The following is a 22,500-nucleotide window of genomic DNA, read 5'->3' as shown; positions in this document are numbered from 1 at the left end:
TGTTTTTTTGGTAAATAATGAGGGTTTTGATGAGTGAGTGGTAGTGTGTATACAGTATGTGTGCACTGTGAGTGTCACGGTGCATGTGTGTGTGTGTGACCCACTCACAGCTGACTGTTGATGTTTAGCAATGACAAACTGAGAGTGAAACCTATGATTGATTGTTTCTTTTCCTTACGGTGTTGTTGCTGCTGTTGCTGCTGCTGCTGATGTTGTTTTGGATGCCCATGTCTGACTCAAGGTTTGTTTTTGTCATGTCCCCCTTTCACACGCTCACAGATTGCAGTGCACACGTCCACAAAGGCTGTCGAGAAAATCTGCCTGTGTGCGTCAAGGTCAAAATGAAGGTAGTGTTGTCTTTCTTTCACTTCCTCTTCTTCCTCTGTCCTGCTCACTCTCTCTCTATGTCCCTCCATATTATCCAACAACACCAGACATGTGACTTTCTGTTTGTGTAATTAAAACACACCCTCAGCTGCAACTGACCACACGTCACATTAACTCAAATTAAATCAGATGTGTGTGTGTATATGTGAGGTGTGTTAAGGCTTGAAAGGAGGAAGGACACACCCTTGCACATCAATCAGTGTGCATGTGCATGGTGAATATCTGTCTGTGGTCACAAACTGACACCTGTCTCACTCTCCCCAACAGTCAACGACACTGCCTGATTCTGGACCACCATCTGGTGTCATCATGAGAAACAAAAGTAAGAATGCCTTGTGCATATCCTGGGTTTGGGGGTGGTTGGGTCAGGTGAGACGTGCTGATGTGGATGTTCTACTGTGGTGGTACTAGGTGTGTGAGTATCCATTCACACACAGGATTTGTGGGTGCAAGCTCTGGTAGACACGTGATGATATGACTGTAATTAGTCCCTTTCCCAACGGAGGGATTTTTGCAATTCCTAGAACATAACGTACCTAGAACCTTTTTTTGTGTGTGTTCCGACTGGACCAATTTGGGGATTATTACGTTCCTCTGACCGCAGTTCCTGTAACTCTTTCAGCTCCTACTTCAGGGCATGGTCATTTCCCTTTACCCTTTGCTGCATAGGACCCTTAGTGACCTAGGTCTAGGTTGATTGGTTATAAGTCATGCCCACTGTCAACCCAAATTGAACGGGCAATTTGAAATTGAATGGGCAACCAGTTCCTATGGCCACTTGGCCAGGGCAAATGCAAACGCAAAACCGGTTTTGGGGGAGAGTAGTTAGTAGAACTGTTTAGAAAGTGGACAGTTCCTATAACTATGTTCCTGTAACTACATGGTGGGAAAGTGGCTATTGAATTACTTTGTGAAATTGTTGTGAAAACTCTTGAGCAGCCCCTGCTGGTAGGCCCGGGATCTGCAGAAAATATTACTTCTTACTTTCACATTCTCTAGTTTCCCTGGTCATTGATTCATCGATTGACCCTGACTGTTTGTTTGTTTTGTTTGTTTGTTTGTGCGACTCTCAGCCCCAGCAATAGCCATATCTCGGGATCGTCCGAAATCAACCATCTCCATACCTGATGATCAGTTTGGTCAGATGCCAGCTAATCTGCCACGGAAAAGCACCAGCAGTATCATGTCTTTTAGTGGACACAACCCACTGTCCAAGAGTATGTCCATTTCCAACATTACTGGGTAAGACACACACACACACACACATACACACAGGATTTTTTACCCCGACATCTTTTCTATCCACTTATACTTATATCAGGAAGTGAAGGAAGGATATTATAATTCATAATGGCTAAAGAAAAGACAACCAAGGAATCCAACTCTACTTACACATAGTAATGGGTGTTATTGATGGGGTGATGTGTCACACTGATTGGCTGTTGTTACCTGGTGAAAGGAATTGTGGTCTCTTGTCTCCTCTCCTTTGGTAAATGCTGCACTGTACTGAAGGAGATTTTTTTTAGAGTAGAATGGAAACACCTTTCCTAAGCATAATCGAAAATTCAAGCATCTCTTATCACTGAATTATTTTTTGTTCGCTTGAGCCCACGCACACACACACACACACACACACACACACACACACACACACACACACACACACACACACACACACACACACACACACACACACACACACACACACACACACACACACGCACGCACTCACACTCATACTCACACACTCAACACCTATACACTTACACCAATGCACAGGATATTACTACACAGCACAGAATTGGGACACTTCTATATCTGTTCAGTCTCACATAAGTCTGTTCTTTTTTCTTTCTCTCCCTCCTTCTCTCCCTCCTTCTCTTCCCTCCTTCTCTTCCCTTCTTCTCTTTCTCTTCTCTTCTGTAGCCCTGGGCTTGACGACATGCCGTTGAGGAGAAGTATGTCCCAGTCCACAGACTCCCTGCACAAGACCAGCAAGGTCAACGAGTCAACAGAGTCTCTGACCGATGAAGGTATGTTACCAACTGCAACACACACACACACACACACACGTCCCACGTACACACAAGCATACATGTATGTTTTCAAGATCAAAAATACACACAAATACACATGTACGTTTTCAAGCATCCACATGCACACAAACACACAATGTACACACACACACTCACACACACATAAATTTTCAAGCAAACACTTGCGCACAAACTCAGAGTGGGTTATTTGCAAAATTGTCATTGTGATCTTTGATGTGTTTTGATTTTTGTGTGTGTGGTATTTGTGGCACGCTCGTGTGTGTATGTGTGGTGCTTGTGGCGTGCACATGTGTGCGATTCTGAATATATGTGTGTGTGTGTGTTTGTTCTGCAGGTACGGAGATGATGGACGTCCAGCTGATGTGTGAGTTCGAGCCTGACGTGCGGGAGCTGGAGGCGGACTCGTGGAGCGTAACGGTGGATAAGAAGCAGCTGAAGCACCTCAAGAAGGACGTGGTCAAGAGACAGGACATCATATACGGTAACCACTAAAAGGTCTTTGCCTACCACTGAGGCCTCGCTTATACTCACTTGTGGACAAGCCCACAGACAACTACAGACGCCAGGGCATGCTATTGTTCTTATTGTGGACAAGCCCACAGACAACTACAGACGCCAGAGCATGCTATTGTTCTTATTGTGGACAAGCCCACAGACAACTACAGACACCAGGGCATGCTATTGTTCTTATTATACGTCTTAGTCTACTTAAAAGGTCATCCATACACAAAATCTCTACATGTCCAATGAGTCAATCACATGTCATCAAAGTACACTCGACCAGAACAGCCGGGTAATGTTAAAGTGAAATTCCAGCAAAAATTGACCCAAGGGTGTTTTTCTGCATTAAAACACATCAAATAACCCCGTGGAGACAGTAGCTAATCCACTGTTTGCGATTTTGGGCTACAGCTTATACCGGAGCAAGCTCTGTAGTGGTTGATCAACGAAAAATACTGTCTCCACGGCTTATTTGATGTGTTTAAATGCAGAAAAACACCCTTGGGTCAATTTTCGTTGGAATTTCACTTTAATGTTAATGTTAGCTATGTCCACAGAACTTATAAGTACCAGTAGTGATACTTGTGTGTGTGTGTGTGTGTGTGTGTGTGCAGAGCTGATGCAGACGGAGATGCACCAGGTGCGGACGCTGCGCATCATGGGGGAGGTCTACTGCAAGGGTCTGGCGGGGGAGCTGAAGCTGGATGCGGCCGTGTTGGAGCGCCTCTTCCCCTGCCTGGACGAGCTGACCGAGCTGCACGGACGTCTGCTGAGCGCCCTGCTGGAGCGGCGGAGACAGACGCCACTCTCGCGAGACGCCACCGCTACCACCAACGCAGCGGGAGGCTTCCTGGTGCACCGGATTGGAGACGTGCTGGTCTCTCAGGTGTGTGTGTGTGTGTGTGTGGATATTAATACTGGGAGACCGGAGAATAAATATGTTACGTATATATGTTGAAATTGAATGAAACATGTATATTGAACTTGTAAGAATCATGTTTATTGAAATGACCAGAGCTTTTTTCATGTTTCAGTCGTGCACAACTGACCATTAGTCAGAACCCCGTAATTGTATTACATGCAGACTGTGGATGTTCTTCAGTTCAGAGAAACGTAGTTAGGATGAATGATGGGGAGTGCAACGCTGAGAAGGATGCAGTGCACTGTTTTGATTTATAATGTGGTGGAGGGCCTGGATTAGGTTACGCATTAGCACAGACAAACTGCCAAGGGGAGCTAAAGGGCATAGAGTGGCATAGGCCTCAGTACTGAGGACTTTATCTTTGCGTTGGGGGAAGATGGTGTGAAGCATAAGGGAGGAGGAGAATCCATCACTCTGTCACCCACTCGCTCACTCACTCACTCACTCACTCACTCATTCAACTTCCCTGGGTTCCGTACAGTTCTCCGGATCCAGCGCAGAACGCATGAAGAAGGTCTACGGGAAGTTCTGCAGCCGCCACAACGAGGCGGTAAACTTTTACAAAGAGCTCCACGCCAAAGACAAGCGGTTCCAGGCGTTCATTAAGGTGAGTCTCCGAGCAGCCCCTCGACTCTCTGGAACACCTGGGAGTTGAGTTCAGACAAGTACCCAGCAACCCAGTGGTTTCCTCTGTTGTTTGGAAGTGTGTATACATATAGGTGTGTGTTTGTCATTCTTCCAGAAAAAGATGAGTAGTGCGATCGTTCGGAGGCTGAGCATCCCGGAGTGTATTCTGCTGGTCACCCAGCGCATCACCAAATACCCCGTCCTCATTCAGAGGATACTGCAGCACACCAAAGGTGGGAGGAAAGAAAAAAACACATTTCTCATGTATAAGAGAAATCTCGTTAAGATCTGCATGTTGATTTACTCAGAAGTTCAACCACTCCATGATCCACTGATGTCTGCTGAGATGCTGATGTAGAACACCACATCCTGTGGCATTATCTGGAACATCTACTGATGTCCCCACGCAGCATCCTGTGGCATAGCACATACACGTCAAGCTAAACACTTCCCTCTAAACACTTCCCTCAGCCTGTTTGTAGTCACCACTTGACCCTCTGTTCTGGGGATGAACCATCCTCTGAAGGAAGGAAGGTTAAGATGTATTATCACCCGGAGAGAAGAAATACTCTTTTCTGATTGGCTGGTGGGGTGGCTATTAATTCTGAATAACAGGACACCGTTCCATATCAATGCTTAGGAATGGTAACTATAACAACCATAGGAGGACGACGGTTGCAGCGCTCTACAATCTTTGGTTGCAGGCTTCGCAACAATGTAATCAACTGTAAACAAGCTAACTGGGCCAACGAAAGTTGTACAACAAGCTGAACTAGTGAGCTTCTTTTTAAACAGAACTGCGTGTTTCCTTTGCTTTACAGTGGCAACCGGGTGATAAGCAGGATAACGGCCTTCGAAGTGTGTCCAGTTATACGGAATTAATGGAGTTTTTTGCCCCTCGCTCTCGTCCATTAATTCCGTATAACAGGACACCTCGGCGGCCGTTATCCCTTACATATTGTTTCTCCATCGTTGTCATGGTTTTTGTTTGTTTGTTTTTGGTGTTGTTTTGTTTGTTGTGTAACATGTATGTTGTATATGCAAACATAATACAGATATATCACACAAATGCATTTATGGCAGGTGTAGTGAAGGCAAAGGCATCTCTCTACATTATACAGAAACGTTAGTGCACCTGCTAAGGATCTGACTGTGAGTAACTCTCCCACCCTTATCCCCTGCCCGGTAATTGCAGACGGTGATGAGGAGCAGGAGGAGGTGTCGCGCTCGCTCCGCCTGGTGAAGGAGGTGGTCACGGCCGTGGACAACCGCGTGCACGACTACGAGCGGAAGCGTCGGCTGAAAGATGTGTACGGCCGTACCGACAGCAAGTCCATCATGCGCATGAAGAGCGGCCAGATGTTCGCCCGCGAGGACCTGCTCAGAGGGCGCCGGCTGCTCCACGACGGCCCACTGCAGCTCAAGACCTCCGCCGGCCGGTTCAAAGGTCTGACTCAAGGATTTCATCTTTCGTTCGAAAATTCTAAAAACAATGATATTTTTTAATACTTAAAAATAACATTTGATAAATGAACCTTACATTTTTCAGTAGCCATAGGTGTGTAGATTTGAACCAAATCTGGTTTGGTTCTTACCGGGGCTTTTTCTGCCTGAAATATCCGATTTTGTTTACCACGCTCGGTGGTTAGTGCTGGCCTGGTGGGTCGCCTATTTACGCCATTTCAATGGCACATGAACGGTTAGACCGAGAATTCTCGTCATGAAATTAAAATTCCACTGGAGCTCCAAGCGGATTTGTACACGCAGCCTTACAACGCTGTTTACAGCTCTTTGAGTCACGGTAAAATGTAATCTTTGGTACATAGCTAATTTAGGTACACCTATGGTGTGGGTGCTTGCGTTTCTTTAGGAATCCGTCCTGGTTTGTATAGAAATGGATATTAAGTGACACATTCACACAAGACAGCGGAAATACGGGACCGGCGGTAATAGGGGAGTTCCGATATAGACCTTTTTGACAGCCACTGTTTGGGCATGATATGAAATAGTAGGACAAGCACAGGTGTTACTGTACTGAAGTCTCAAGTGTTCAAATTAAGCGTAGCAGAATCAGAACCTTAATGTAATTAGTGACACCTGAACCTGCCTTATATTTCATATAAAAAGGGCTGCTGTGAAAAAGGTCCATTTCAAGGGGTCCACTTAAGACTGATATAGCATCATCATAACCATGATATGACACCATTCATGAACATTAACTCTTTCCGACAGGGCCAAAATAGGCCAAAAATGACTTCTTTGATATTTCATTCTGCTGTGGGTGACCTAAGCATATCTCAAAGAAACCATCCATTTTCTCTTGAAGCCAGATAGTTAGGCTACACGAATATATGTTTGACATGACAATTATGTATTATTTATATATGCTAATTAGCATAAATTAGCATAACATTTGCATATTCCGGGCACATTTATTTAGTTTGTGAAGCTCTACAGCTTCAACACAGCATGTTATAAAAAAAGTGAAATAGCAGAAAGTTGCATTTACCTGTTGGCTAAATAAATACCAAGTTTAGTAGCAATTGGGTGAAAGGAACTCTAAATAACTAATTTTTAAATTATGTATACAGACGAGCCTAAATAACCATTACATAGTTTTATTATCAACATTAGTTGCAATATCACATTTGTATCAAAAACATAACTTACAATTTCATCTCATACATATTATTTTGGTTAGTAATCATGTTTTTTTTTTTTGGTCAATGTGTAATAATCATGTTAACACAGTTTAGACTGTTAAAACAGATGAACAGTTAAAATGACCCAACAGAGTCAGTGTTGCTGACAATGACCCAACAGATTCAGATACCTCCCACACGGAGTTACACTACAGATTTGGCCCCTACCCTCTAACACCACACAGTTTCATATCACTAGACAACATGGGCATATGTACTTTTAAAAACAGATGAACAGTATGTCATTACTACCACTGAACCTCGGTCGATTGTCATTACTCGCCATGTTGAAATATCGCGATCGGCGCTTGACAACCAATCACAAAATATAAAATCTAACCAATAGCAAAAATTCAACACATATCCAAGGAAAACCCATTTATTTGATTAGCTTAGACACTCATTGACATACAAAGACGTTTTCACAGGGTTTCAGTGAAGAAAAATGATGCTTTTATTAATTTCCGTCATCAGTACGTACGTACTGATTTCTCTATGGGCTGTCGGGAAAGACTTAAGGAGCCTAATGCCACGACAATGACTGTTGTTAAGAGCCATTTTTGTTTTGTTTTTTTTTGTTTTTTTTTTAGGATAACAGTAAAAAATCTCTGCAGGGGGAGTGAGGCAGTAGTTTGACCCTCTTAGGGATGGACACAATCCTAAACACATACTCACCGTTTATCTGTTTGTCCCCTAGATGTCCAGGCCCTGCTGCTGTCCGACGTGTTTGTCTTCCTTCAAGAGAAAGATCAAAAGTTCGTCTTCGCTTCACTGGTATGCAGTTCCCAGACATGATCAACTCTCTGCAGTGGCTGAGTGTCCATGCGCTCCCAGCTTATCTGTTTCTGATGTAATATTCACACAGTGTTGAGACATCCCACACAATTGGGGAACATTGGCTCTCTGTGTAACCGTGTGGTTTTGAATACATCACAAAGCTGCTGTTTTATTTAACGTTCCTCATTTTCTCTCTCTCTCTTCATTCTTGCAGGACCAGCGGTCTACGGTCATCTCCCTGCAAAAGCTGATCGTGCGCGAGGTGGCTAACGAGGAGAAGGCCTTGTTCCTGATCACGGCGGGCATCGAGAGGCCAGAGATGGTGGAGGTGTACGCCAGCTCCAAGGACGAGCGCAACACCTGGATACAGCTCATCCAGAACGCCATGCAGTCCATGTGAGTAGAGGGGCGTGTGTGTGTATAGTATAGTATATATACTCTTTTGATCCCGTGAGGGAAATTTGGTCTCTGCATTTAACCCAATACGTGAATTAGTGAAACACACACAGCACACAGTGAACACACAGTGAGGTGAAGCACACACTAATCCCGGCGCAGTGAGCTGCCTGCAACCACAGCGGCGCTCGGGGAGCAGTGAGGGGTTAGGTGCCTTGCTCAAGGGCCCACTGGTCGGGGCTCGAACCGGCAACCCTCCGGTTACAAGTCCAGAGTGCTAACCAGTGGGCGTGTGTGTGTGTGTGTGTGTGGAGGGGGGTATCGGAGAGAGATGGTGGCGGAAGGAAAAAAAGAAAGACAAATTGTATCCATACAAATAACACTTTACTCTCATTTTCATTTTCACTCTCACACACACACACACACACACACACTCTCTCTCTCTCTCTCTCTCTCTCTCTCTCTCTCTCTCTCTCTCTCTCTCTCTCACACACACACACACACACACACACACACACACACACACACACACACACACACACACACACACACACACACACACACACACACACACACACACACACACACACACACGAGAATGACCTGATTGGATCTCATGTCTCTTCCTCCCCCCTGTGCACTCCAGAGAGAAGGATGAGGATGAGGGCATCCCCAGTGAGAGTGAGGAGGACAAGCGGCTGCAGGAGAGCAAAGCCAAGGAGATGCGAGGTAGGCTGACCTTTCTGCCACCACCATGTGCATTACCATTCAGTTCTATTTTTGTCTGCGCCACTCAAAAAAAAAATCCATTGTTTATCGAAAGATTGTTAGTTGAAAATTCCAGTTCTGGTGTGGCCAAGTGTCCAAAAGTGTCGGAGCACCCCTGTCAACGGCATTATATGGTGGGGGGAAGATTTTCCCTGAGGGAGCTGAGCGTGTGTTTATCCTACATTCTTATATCCTCTCTCTGCCTCTTCCTGACCTTGACCTCTGACCCATAGATCTCCTGCACCGGAAGGATGAGCAGATCCTGGGTCTGCTGGAGGAAAAGGTAAAGCTGTTCCGGGAGCTGTGCGACTGCGCTGCGCCAGATGACCTCATCCATGCGCTCCGCTGCCGCATGATGTTCCGTGCCACGCCCAGCGATGTCACCAAGGGCGAGCCAATCATGAAGGACGCTCTGAAAGAAGGTGAGGGTTTCAAGCAGGGAAAGACTGTAAAAAACAAAATCTCCTGGGCTAAATGGATGGTCTAAACCAGTGTTTTTAAACCACTGTGCCGGGGCACACTAGTGTGCCGTGAGAGATCATCAGGTGTGCCGCAGACAATTACCCAAATGTCACTCACTGGCCTAGAAAAGCAACTGTTGCATTAAAGAATTTATAACCACATGCTCTCATTGATGGTATGATTGCACTATTTGTGGTATGCAGGCATTGTACAATGGGGGCCCCATATCCAGTATTCACAGAATCATCACATATCCAGTTCATAACAACAATTAAATTAGATATAGTCACCTACAAATGAAACAGAGGGTGCCTGTTTTATTGAGCAGGTCTTGCATAGAAGCCATAATAAGGCCATATCTGTGTATTATTTGAATTGTTAGGCTATGGTATGTTTAGTTTTTTCTTCACACAGGATGTTAGTGTGCCGTGGGACATTTTAAGTGTCACAAGTGTGCCGTGGCACAAAAAAGGTTGAAAAACACTGGTCTAAACTGTTTGTTTCTCTGTCTCTCGCTCTCTCTCTGTGTGTGTGTGTGTGTGTGTGTGTGTGTGTGTGTGTGTGTGTGTGTGTGTGTGTGTGTGTGTGTGTGTGTGTGTGTGTGTGTGTGTGTGTGTGTGTGTGTGTGTGTGTGTGTGTGTGTGTGTGTGTGTGTGTGTGTGTACAGTGGAGACCCTGCAGGAGCTGGTGAACAGAAGTGTTGTTGGAGCTGTGGGTCATCAGATGTCGTCGTGTCAGGATCCACCAGGGGGCAGTGTGGGGCCAGTCTGCCTCCCCCGACGTGCTGAGACCTTTGGGGGCTTCGATAGCCACCAGATGAACATCTCCAAAAGTAAGAGCCAAACCAAACCTCCACAGAAACCACCTCAACTGACCCCCAACACACATCCTGTAGGTCTATGTTAAACCTGTACCTGTCCTGTCACATAGAAACAAAAACATCCTGCTTTTCAGCCACAAAATTGAAAGGTGACTTAGAAGGAGGTTTAATATCGTTTATACTTCTCTACAGATGGAGAGAAAGATGAGGGTGAGGACTTACGAAGAACCGAATCGGACAGTGTGCTGAAGAAGGTGTGTGTGTGTCTGTGTCTGTGTATGTGTGTGTCCGTGTGTGTGTCTATTATGTCTCTGTGTGTATCTATGTGTCTGTCTGTCTGTCTGTCTGTCTGTCTGTCCGTGTATGTGTGTGTCAATATAAACTTAATGTACAATGCAAATTAAATGACAAACATGCTTATTTATCATGTACATTGCAGAGTAGTTTGATGAGGGCTACACAGCAGGTTTTGATGCTGCAATTGCATCTTTTGTCCACAGGGAGGCAATGCTAACCTTCTGCTCCTACTCAAGAGGAATAGTGAGGTAGGACACACTCACACTCACACACACACACAGAAACACACACATAGACACACACACACACACACACACACACACACACACACAGACACACATACACACACATACTCACACAAACGCATACATAGACACAAACACACACACACTCTCTGATTTATTCGTCTGCCAGTTCTTTGACTAGTGGTAATCGTTAAATGTGATGGCCTGTAATTACTTTACTGTGGCTGATGAATAGAGTGCTGCTGAGATGTGTGTCCCTGTGTGAAAATGTCCTCTGCTCTCTTCCTCCTTCAACAGCAGGTGCTCAACAGCGTCACCCACCTGCACGATCTTCTACTCGCCCTGCAGGTAGGCCTACTCGTCTGTCATCATCACCTCATCATTTCTCTGCTTCTGCAGTGTTGTCTCTATCAACCCATCCTCTGCTTCTGCAGTGCTGTCTCTATCAACCCATCCTCTGCTTCTGCAGTGCTGTCTCTATCAACCCATCCTCTGCTTCTGCAGTGCTGTCTCTATCAACCCATCCTCTCCTTCTGCAGTGCTGTCTCTATCAACCAGTCCTTTGCTCTGTACAACTCAGTTTTCATCCGTCTTTGTTGTCATCACTCTCTTCCTCTGTCCTTCAGTTCTGTGATTGTTGAAGTACCATAGCAACTCTTATTCATCCTTAGAAATGAATGACTGACACAGACACAGACACACACACACACACACAGACACACACGCAGACACACACACACAGACCCAGTAGATTGAAATCTGTTATCTTATTCTCCTTCCCCCATTATGATCCAATTTCCACTCTGTGAGCCCTGTAAACCCTATTACTGGTGCTGGTGTTTTGAAGAGGTGGAGGTGTTATGTAGCCATATGTTTATATTCCTCTCTCTCTCTCTCTGTCATCTCTCTCTTTTTCTCTGTCATCTCTCTGTCATCTCTCTCTCTATTTCTCTGTCATCTCTCTGCATCATCTATTTCTCTCTCTCTCTCTCTCTCTCTCTCTCTCTCTATCTCTCTCTCTCTCTCTCTCTCTCTCTCTCTGTCTGCCTGCCTGCAGGCTGTGGTGGTCCAGCAGGACTCCTTCATTGAGAACCAGCGGCAGGCCCTCACCCAGCGCTCCGCGTCGTTCTCCTCCACCTCCTCCGTCTGCTCCTCCTTCTCCTCGTCCTCCCGGCCGGCGGCGACGGCGGCGGTCACCCCCACCAGCAGCGGCAGCAGCCCCGGCGCTGTGGCCGAGGTGGCGGAGCAGGAGCGGGCTCTGGCGGAGGAGCGGCGACGCTGGCAGGGCAAGTGCGAGGAGCGCGAGCGGACGCTGGCCGAACGGGAGCAGCGGGCGCGGAGGCTCGAGGGAGAGGCGGCCGCCGGCGGGCAGCGGCTAGAACAGGAGCAGAGGACGCTCCGCGAGCGCGAGGAGGAGCTGGAGAAGGACTTCCGGCTGCTCCGCGAGCGCGAGGAGGAGGTGCAGAGGGAGAGGGAGAAGCTGCGCGACGCTCAGGGCCGACTGGAGCGCGAGAGGGAGCAACTGAAGCAGCACACACAGGTGACCGCTGCTTCTGATTGGTTCTGTAGTCGCATGTTCTGATGAGGTGACTGCTCATTCTGATGTCTGTATGCTGCTGTGCTTGTGGTCTATCCTCCCCCACCTACCCCCCACAATATCACACAAATGCCCCTCCACCATAGGATATCACACAATACTCCATCACAGGATATTACACAATTCTCTTCCACCATGGGAATATTACTTAAATACCCCCCCCCACCAAAGAATATCATGGAAATACCTCTCCACCAGATCATATCACACAACTTATTCATGTTTTCATGTGTTCTTTCTTTATTATGAACACATGCTCTGTGGTGAGTAAAAACTTGGTTTTATCCACTAGAATTGTAGACATTTTTTGTGAGGTGTTACACCTGAATACACGTGTCTCTCAGAATTGATAAACCAATGCCAGTCTCATAGCAACCCCCTTCCCACAAACAGAGACACACACACACACACACACAAACACACACACACACACACTGGGTTGAGTCTGCTTAAGTTTATCAGTGTGCAGATGGTCTGAACAGTGGTGTGTGTGCGTGTGTGTGTGTGCGCTCTTTCTGTGTAAGGCTAGGCCAACAGCCACTGCTGTCAAGTCATCCCATGATGGTTTGAAGATGGCGCCATGACAAAATGTTGTATGATCTGTTGTTGAATGACAAAACTCCAAAGACAAGTGAGTCATTTACCAGAAGCAGACAGGTGTTTATCTGTCATAGTCACTTATCAGAATGACTTAATGAATCAGTCAGTCAGTAGGCAGATGTTAATCTGTCATAGTCATACTGTACATACTTCCTCGTCAACACACATGCTTGGCCTTGCTGCATACACACCTCTCAAAAACTCCTCTTTACTTTGATATCATGAAGTATGGAGCTTTGTGTTGCTCAGTTCCATGTAGTTCGGTGTTGGTAGATTGGTGTAAAGCATTTTTTTTGTTTTTGCCCTTTGCCTTTGTGTTTGAGACTCTTCCACTTTTGCCCTTGTGTCTGAGACAATTTTGCCCTTTTGTCTGAGACACTTTTGCGCTTGTGTCTGGGAGCGTGGTGGTTGGGAGGGGACAAGGAGCGTTGCTGTCTTCTGTCCATCCCAGGCCACCAGGGAAAAGGGGACGAGCGTCATCCTGCTCTTAAGCTCTCAGCCCTCCTGCGGTCAGGACGTCTCGTGTCCTCTAGTGCCAGGACGCCGCTGTTCACCCTCTTCTGGCTGCAGTCGCCGCGGCGATGTGCGTGTCATGCTGACAGCTCATGTGGAGGGGAACACCCACGGCGTGGGACGTTTGGGGCAGGAAGTGGATGCAAATCCACTCCGGGGGAACCGGCTGTACCACAGACACTAAGCCCGGCCGACCCGGTCTTTCCCTCCCTGTTCAGTGTTGGGGCTTAAGAGACTTAGTGCTGCTTCACTGCGCGTTCATCCTTCATCCTGTGTTGTTGGAGCTTTTTTTTTTTCATTTTGGTAATGATCTGCCAGCTAAGTGTGCTTTGGTATTACACTGTGCTTATGTAACCGCTCAGAGCCTCTGTGCTGCAGGTTAAGTGCTTTATGTAATGCTTTAACCCTATGCTGGCCTGCATCTTAATCCAGCCCTTGCACTCGCTGTGTACTCAAAACAACCTGCCCTGACTCCTTGGGTCTCAATGCTTACATACTTTTATGGCTCACTGTGACTGTGTGTGTGTGTGTGTGTTTGTGTTTGTGTGTCATAAACCTGTGGCTACCTGTAGGTTCAGTCAGGGACACATTTCTTTCTGGAATGACAATAATTAACAGCGTTGTGATGTTCTGTAATCACATAAATCAGAGAGTTCTCTTCAACACACACCTTGCAACCTAAGTACTTGCTCAGCAACCATACATCCTATACACACAGACTGCTTTGTCAGTGGCTTTGCTTTTCAGTCCAGGCTTTCCAGTTAATTAATTACTTCTTTTTTTTAACAATCTTCCATATCTTAATAATCTTCTTTGTTTTTAGTCATGCAGTTTACTTTTTCATGATTTAATTTTCATGCTATTTATTGCTGCACATAGATTATGTATTCCTGCTTATAAAGCACTTTTACCTGCACTTGGCATACGAAATGTGCTGTTGAAGAAAAGATGAATTATTCATATTTATTAATATATCTTCCCATGGCACCTGGGCTATAGGAAGTCATGGAGAATTCCACTGTAGCCTGCATCCTTGGGGCTGGTGTCTGACTTTGTTACTTCTTTGTAATTGTTGTGTTGAGGCCAAATCCCAGTAGTGTGTGCTCTTTATAGCTATTGGGTATCCTGAGGCTATCCCACTCTAGCTGAATGTTACAGTAGACAGGGTTTCCCTGGGTCCTTGAAATCACAGAAACATAAATTTGAAAGGCCTTTGAAAGTTTTTGAAAAACATACATGAATAATATAGGTAATTGAAATTGATGTATTTTGAGTCAGAAAAGGCAAAAAGACCACATCGTCTACAATCACTGTACAGTACAGCACAAATGTTAAGTAGTGTTTAAACATTCTCAAACTATGATGTTTGGATCCTTGCATTTGATAGAATTGGGCCTGGAAAGTCCTTGACTTTGAAGATGGTGTGGTAACCCAAGCTTTCCAGTTAATTAATGGTTACCCTGTGTTGAAACCACTTCTAATACTGATGGTTAACCTCTCTCTCTCTCTCTCTCTCTCTCTCTCTCTCTCTCTCTCTCTCTCTCTCTCTCTCTCCCCCTCTCTGTCTCCCCCTCTCTCCCCCTCTCTGTCTCCCTCTCTCTCTCACAGGAACAGCTGTGTCAGCTGCAAAGGACCCCTTCCACCACATCGGAGGACTCTATGAAGTTCCAGAGCTCCGGCTCGCTGGACCGATTCCCTGTGGCCGGCACCGGCGACCTGTCCTGCTACTCCACGTCCCCAGCCGCCGGCAGCGCCGCGGCCAAGGACCTGATGTCCAGGATGGACTCCAAGAAGCGGAAAGGGAAGAGCCTGAACCCCTTCTCATCTTCCTCCTCCTCCTCTTCCTCCTCCACCGTGTCGACTCCCCAGCCGATGCCCAGCCGCCTGCTGCAGCTCACCAAGCCCAAAGACAAGAAGGAGAAGAAGAAGAAGAAGGGCAAAGGTCAGGCCTCATCTCCCACAGGTAACACACTCACCTGACCTGCAGAACCACTCTCTGTCCAGCCACTCAATTTTACAGTGTCGCCTATCGCCTTTCAGCTTACTGCATAAGAAGGTGACGTTTGTTGCAGGAGTACCGGTAGTAGTATTGACCTCCTGTCTGTGGTCAGGACTGTTCATTTTAGGAGGCTTTTAAAAGTAAAAGGCCTTCAATTATGAAGATGTGTAGTGAACAATTCTGAAGGAAGACTGTTGCCATTTGAACTCAACAGCCAAACAAACCCATAGGAACATTTTAGTTGTCAAAGTGGGATCCGTGATTGCTCAGGAGACATAGATATGATCTTATGATCTTATTAGAAACATACATGGACTCTGGTTAAGATCACATTACGGCTGAGAGTCACAATCTGTGCTAGCATGATTAGATAAGAACACAGCTGTGCGTGCGTGCGTGCGTGCGTGCGTGCGTGCGTGCGTGTGTGTGTGTGTGAGTGAGTGTGTGACTCAGTGGCATCTGGTCTGCTGGGACCATTGTTGCTGCCGCCGTATCTGCCACTGCCGCTGGTTGGGGGACGTAACGCACGGCGACATGCGGTGGTGGAGCGGGAGTTTAACAGTGTCTACTTCCCCATGACAAGAGAATTATGTGAAGTAGACACGCAACATAAAGACTCGAACGCACTACTGTCGAGATGCTGCCATGACTAGCGCAGTCATTACTCTGGCTGTCATTTAGCATAACGCTTCAGTGGGCACGGTTTGGGTTGGGGAGGGTGGGGTTGGGGCGGGGGGGGGGACACGTGGCTGTGGTGCGGGTGGGATAAGAAAGGAGAAGATTAGTATCTCAGGCCTGCGCTGAGGAGTGAGCTCTTAAGCTGGTGTCACTTTCTTTCTTATTTTTACACTTCACCGAGTTCTCCAAAAAGTACTTATTCATGATCGATTCCACAAAACTTGCCAAGTTGCCGCCAATGACGACATCTGCACAGTTGGCACGGATAAAAGCTCAATGGCTTTTTAACTTGTATATGTTTGCCATATGTTTAGCTATGCATTGCCATCACATAGGTTCTTTTTAGGTGGTGATATTGTAGGAGGGTAGTGCCTGATACAGTGTTTTGTCAGTATCATGTGGTGGGACTTTGTGTGACCTTCTGATTTGTTTCCGTCTGCAGACGCTTCCAGCACTGAAGCCACAGACGCCTCTGGGGAAGGACCGGTTTTCTACTGCTGAAGTCACTCTAATCCAGGTCCTCCAGTATCCCACAAGCCCCCTCTCTCAGGATCAGCCTTGCAAGACCCCACCCCCAATACAGCACCTAAATGTGTGGGATTCCAGGCTGTGTTCTGCCAAAGGATTCCCACATCTGTCAGTGCACTAAACTCAAGACAACCACACACACACACACACACACACACACACACACACACATCCAGATGCAGCCTGACACACCCACTCTGGACCCTTTGAGAGTGTACTGATGAAGTGTGTGGTGAGCTGGTTGCTTGGTGATGTGGATTGGATTGGTTTGGACTTGACTTGGCGACATGCCGCTGTATGCCGCTGTAAGAGGGACTTGAGAGGAGTGGTCATCATGGTCATCTTCATCCCGAGGAAGAGGATGAAGACCATGCAAAGACTACAAAAGGGCACCTCTGTCACGAGGAGGAGAAAGAGACTTGCACCACCTGAGAGCATGATGTGGAAGAGACTGTCATCATCAGAGAGGCTCTCAGCCCCATATGATGGCCATGTTGTTTTTGTGTGAGACCCTCTGAGAGTGATTAGAGGTCTCAGATGACATTAAGGGCTAATTAGACCGAAGCGGGGGGGCCGGAGGACGTCTCCAAGGTGCAGGTGTGGGAGAATGGCCCCACAAGGGATGTCGTGAGCGTGGAATGGAATGGATGCATGGCACAATTTTTAACTCCTGTGTTTGCTTGAGATGGGAGAGGAAGCTGAAGAATGCAATGTTGAAATGGGCCATCAGGTGGCCAATCACACACACACACACACATACAAACACATTGCTTAGACATACACACACAATTGGAAGAGGCAGGAACAGACAGGTAGATTACCAAAATTAAGTAAGTGACAATTACACATTTATGAATGAAGGGATTGTAAAAGGATAGAAAGTGAGATTGAAAATAGGAAGTGAGTTAGGATGAAAAAGTTTGTGAGAAAAGGAACACACACACACACACACACACACACACACACACACACACAGTAATGAGTGCCGTCTTCAGCTATGCTTTAGTTTATATTCCCCTCCCTATTTTGGAAAGCCACCAGTCCTTTTAGCCTTATTTTACCCTAACTGCCAGCCTTAATGCAGTTTTTCAACACGTTTTGAGCACTTTATTAGCACACAGTTTCAAATGAAAACTGTCCTCTTGGAGTGGGACACAATCCATCAGCTCCACTAGGTTTGTGTTGTCAAATCAAAAATCTATCAAGGAGACGATTATGACTTTGAGACCGAGTTATTGTATTTTTTGTTTTTGTTTGAAATCATGTAATTTGTAACATGAACAGTTTGAATGATATGCGGAGCTAGCTTCCACATATTAAATAATATCCCAAAGGTCTAACTCTGGTACTGTCTCTGCAGGATATGTGTGTTCACGTGAGTGTGTTTTCATTGAGGTGCTATCAGATTAGGACATATCTGCAATGCAAGGAGTTATTGCATCACAACGCTCTCCTGTACAGAGAGCTGCAGAGGTGCAATTGTGTTGATTTGCATATCAAACCAAAGACCCATGAACAGTCACAAGTGTCCAGTTCTGTGCGCCCCTTTTGACCTGTGCTCAGACCGGCACACTTCTATGACCTTTTACCCCGAGCGGTCTTTAAACCGCACATATCCCATGATTCCCCTGCCTGCCGGTCAGGCCATGCCCAGCTTGAGAAGGTTGAGCCCACTGCACATGCTCAGATGCAGATGTGGGGAAATGTGCTAAACTGCTTTATCCATCTCTTTAATTCCTTTCTCTCTTCAGGCCATTATTTTAATTTACTTAACTTTTTTCATTTTATTTTATTTTTTTTAATTGCATGTGTGGAGAGGCAATGCCCCGCAGTACTGCAGGGATCTGTACTGGGACCCTGTATGGATTTATTTCCTTCCTGTCAGGGAGGCAGACTGTGATTCATTAGAGGCTGGACCCCCAGGGTTCCATGATAGGGTGGGGGGAGGTTCGATGTGGGTGGGAGTTGGTGGGCAGAAATTAAGCCATCCACTGGAGCACAGCCTCAGCAGCAGATCCAGGATCAAACGGATGGTTACAGGGGAGGCAGTCAAAATAGCAGGGCAGGGGCACGTGCAGTTTTGTCATTTCACCAACAGAGGGAGCTGCAGAAGTCTGTCTCCAACCATCAATGTGTGAGCACATCTAGAGATGGTGAGAAAGATAAATGCTGAAAGAGAAGATAGAATGCATGAAGGGGGGGGGGGGGGAACAGAAAGATTGCCATTATCTGAAAGAGAAAAATCTTCCTTTTTGGTAATGTTTACTCAATTCAATTCTTTTTTTTTTAATCCCCGGGATTTATGGGAATCTTGGCATTCCTGGCCTCTGGATAATCGGAAACTCAAATGTTGAGTTTAAATCCACCTTCACCTCTTCCTGTTTGCCTTAGAGATGGAATGTTTGCCATAATGCTTTCTTTATTTAAGAATCTGCCTTTTCAACCAGCTTGAATAATTAGGGCCTGGATACTCGAAGAAAATGAACCTGAATGAATAAAAGTCAAGCACAGTGAAATTTCTCCTAGAAAAAATTAATGCAAAATATTGAGTGCACTATTGTTCTATATGTCACATTGTGTGGGGTTGAGAAATTGAACCTTTGTGTCACAATTTGAAATGATTGTTACTAAACACAAAGCAAAAAGGTACAGGTTCATCCTATTTGTTTTTCTTTTGTTTTTGTACAAAAAAAGGGCAAAAAGTACTTTTGTAAATAGTTGTTATGTAAAAAATAAATTATGAAGTTTGAAATATGGATTTTTTTTGTTGGTGTTTTTGATTTAAGCTTTTTGTAACAAGGCTTTATTTATCTGTGTCATTTTCTGGACTGTACATTCGAACAAACCAAACCACCTTAATAAATAACATTTACTGTACATAAAGTGTGTTTGTGTTTTGAGTGACTGTATGCACTGATATGCTGACTGATGAGAGGTGGATGACCTTTGCTTTCAGATCAAGGTTGAAGTCCCTCCTTCTCTCTTCTCCCTGTTTGGTCATCAGGTTGTTGTTGTAACTGTTGCCATGGTTGCTCTGTCCAACTTTTTTGTCCTGGACATCCGTAACCAATGACATACTCATATTTACACACACACACACACACACATATAAATGTACACACTATTCTGCTGTCTGCCGCTGCTGAAGAACAAAGATGAGTGTACCTCGTCAACCAAGGTTCTATGGGTTGCATAAATGTCTTTGTTGTGTGAGCAGATCAGAATGCAGTGTAAATGAGTCCTTTTTCAGCGTAATTGCTACTCCACTGTTTATGTCCGCCCGTCACATTATGTTTCCATTTCAGTGAGTATAATCGCCTCTTCACATCTACTTTACATACCACAACCACACTGTCACTGAAGGCCTAACAGGATGTGTCCAGAGGACATTCCATTCTGTGTGGAGCCTCGGATCTGGGCCCTGCAGACAGTCGGCTGAATGACCACTTAGCAGATACTCCAGACAAACGGAGAGAGAGAGAGAGAGAACATAGTGATGTGCAGACCCGGTAGGCAAATTGTAAGAATACTGCCAAAATACTGTTATTTATAGGCTAATATGTATTCAAATGTAAGCAGATTCATATTTTTTTGTTTGTCACTTCAGATATTGGCTATGAAAAAAAGGTGCAGTGGAGAAAAAAATACCACTTACAAATACAGACCACCAGGTGAGAAAATGACTGTTTTTCACAGATATCAGCACTTAAAAGTGTTGCTCTGATTGCATTTACATTTATTTATTTATTTATTTCCAACATTTCTATCCAAAGTGACTCCCACCACAATAAATGCTTCTATCATTCTGTTGTTATTATTGCAATCACTAATGGAAGGAAATGAATCTGTTCCAGCCTTTTTACTCAGTGCTGTGATGAGCTGGGTGAGATGCTTCTGAGCCCCGTCCATCTGTCACCATGGCAACAGGAAGCAGGTGGCTGTAATGTGGTGAGTCACCTACACATCAATGTTTTTTGTTCTCTTGTCCAGGCTGTGACTGCCATTGTCCATCGACAGGTTATGGTCCATGTTGACCATGTCGTCTGGTGAGGCCCTTTCTAAATCCCCCAGCACATGAGATGCAAATGGCTCTGAGGAGGAGAGAGAGAGACAGAGAGAAAGGGGGGGAAGGAAGGGGGTAAGGGAAAAGAGAGGATGATGAGAAGTTGGAGAGCAATAAAGAGAATAGAACAGGAGAAGAAATGAAAAAAGAATGCAGAAAAAGGAGGGGGGAATGGGAGACTGATGAGACTGTAAAAAAAGATGTCCTTTTAGAAGGCTTTTCACGCACACACACACACACACACACACACACACACACACACACACACACTCTCACACACACACACACACACACACCTACCTTCAGGCAGAGACTTTAGCGGCAGATTCCATCAGTCACTTGCCCTCCTGCTAGAAAGGGTCACACACACACACACAAACACACACCTCCATCCTTGTCTCATCAGCATCTCATCATATTTCACCTAAGGTTGAAACCTCCTTCCCCTCCTCTCCTCCTCCCCTCCTCCCCTCCTCTCCTTCTCCCCTCCTCTCCTCCTCTTCCCTCCTGCCTCCTCCCTCCCTCCCCCCTCCTCCCCTCTCTCCCCTCCTCTCCTCCTCTCCTCCTCTCCTCCTCCCCTCCTCTCCTCCTCTTCCCTGCCCTCACTACCTGTCTCTCCTTCTCCCCTTCCTCTCCTCCTCCCCTTCCTCCCCTCCTCTCCTCATCTCCTCCTCTCCTTCTCCCCTCCTCTCCTCCTCTTCCCTGCCATCACTACCTGTCTCTCCTCCTCCCCTCCTCCCCTCCTCTCCTCCTCCCCTCCTTTCCTTCTCCCCTCCTCTCCTCCTCTTCCCTGCCCTCACTACCTGTCTCTCCTCCTCTTCCCTCCCCTCCTCCTCTCCTCTCCTCCTCACCTCCTCCTCTCCTCCTCCCCTCCTTTCCTTCTCCCCTCCTCTCCTCCTCTTCCATGCCCTCACTACCTGTCTCTCCTCCTCTCCTCCTCTTCCCTCCCCTCCTCCTCTCCTCTCCTCCTCACCTCCTCCTCTCCTCTTCCCCTCCTTTCCTTCTCCCCTCCTCTCCTCCTCTTCCCTGCCCTCACTACCTGTCTCTCCTCCTCCCCTCCTCTCCTCCTCTCCTCCTTCCCCTCCTCTCCTTCTCCCCTCCTCTCCTCCTCTTCACTGCCCTCACTACCTGTCTCTCCTTCTCCCCTCCTCTCCTCCTCTCCTCCTCTCCTCCTCTTCCCTGCCCTCACTACCTGTCTCTCCTTCTCCCCTCCTCTCCTCCTCTTCCCTGCCCTCACTACCTGTCTCTCCTCCTCTCCTCCTCTTCCCTGCCCTCACTACCTGTCTCTCCTCCTCCCCTCCTCTCCTCCTCTTCCCTGCCCTCACTACCTGTCTCTCCTCCTTGGTTTCTCTCTCTGTCTGTCTGCTTTGTCCTCTCTTCCTCCCTCTGTCCACCCCTCACCCCGTGTTGCCTCTCCTCCTCTTCCCTCTTCTCCTCCTCTCCTCTCCTCCTCTCCTCCTCCCCTCCTCTCCTCCTCTTCCCTCTTCTCCTCTCTCTCCTCTGGGTCCTGTTCCCTTCATCTCCTGCCCTCTGGAAACTCTATTTATTTCCTAATTGATCC

General features: G+C 46.4%; 1 protein-coding gene across 2 annotated transcripts in view; it reads left to right on the top strand.

The window, feature by feature from the left end:
• Positions 1 to 19,634, top strand: part of akap13 (A-kinase anchoring protein 13) — a 97,964-nt gene extending 78,330 nt beyond the window's left edge. For both annotated transcript variants that reach the window (XM_076269949.1, XM_076269942.1), the window contains 20 exons: positions 280 to 347; positions 655 to 709; positions 1,461 to 1,629; positions 2,314 to 2,420; positions 2,779 to 2,925; positions 3,560 to 3,831; positions 4,349 to 4,474; positions 4,610 to 4,727; positions 5,690 to 5,941; positions 7,894 to 7,970; positions 8,188 to 8,369; positions 9,016 to 9,098; positions 9,371 to 9,559; positions 10,267 to 10,431; positions 10,612 to 10,673; positions 10,920 to 10,964; positions 11,259 to 11,309; positions 12,019 to 12,501; positions 15,280 to 15,634; positions 16,791 to 19,634. In XM_076269949.1, coding sequence (XP_076126064.1) covers positions 280 to 347; positions 655 to 709; positions 1,461 to 1,629; positions 2,314 to 2,420; positions 2,779 to 2,925; positions 3,560 to 3,831; positions 4,349 to 4,474; positions 4,610 to 4,727; positions 5,690 to 5,941; positions 7,894 to 7,970; positions 8,188 to 8,369; positions 9,016 to 9,098; positions 9,371 to 9,559; positions 10,267 to 10,431; positions 10,612 to 10,673; positions 10,920 to 10,964; positions 11,259 to 11,309; positions 12,019 to 12,501; positions 15,280 to 15,634; positions 16,791 to 16,849 — 3,065 coding nt within the window. In that variant the 3' untranslated portion in view covers positions 16,850 to 19,634. The remainder of the gene's footprint in view (positions 1 to 279; positions 348 to 654; positions 710 to 1,460; positions 1,630 to 2,313; positions 2,421 to 2,778; positions 2,926 to 3,559; positions 3,832 to 4,348; positions 4,475 to 4,609; positions 4,728 to 5,689; positions 5,942 to 7,893; positions 7,971 to 8,187; positions 8,370 to 9,015; positions 9,099 to 9,370; positions 9,560 to 10,266; positions 10,432 to 10,611; positions 10,674 to 10,919; positions 10,965 to 11,258; positions 11,310 to 12,018; positions 12,502 to 15,279; positions 15,635 to 16,790) is intronic.
• Positions 19,635 to 22,500: the final 2,866 nt, after the last annotated feature.

The sequence above is a fragment of the Alosa pseudoharengus genome, unplaced genomic scaffold (genome assembly GCF_046254945.1).
Source record: "Alosa pseudoharengus isolate Yale_2024_CS ecotype anadromous, Long Island Sound unplaced genomic scaffold, YU_APseudo_1.1 YU_APseudo_1.1_scf_10, whole genome shotgun sequence".
In the NCBI taxonomy this organism is placed as follows: Eukaryota; Metazoa; Chordata; class Actinopteri; order Clupeiformes; family Clupeidae; genus Alosa; species Alosa pseudoharengus.
The sequence above is the reverse complement of the archived record's forward strand: the minus strand, read 5'-3'. Positions and strand labels throughout refer to the sequence as shown.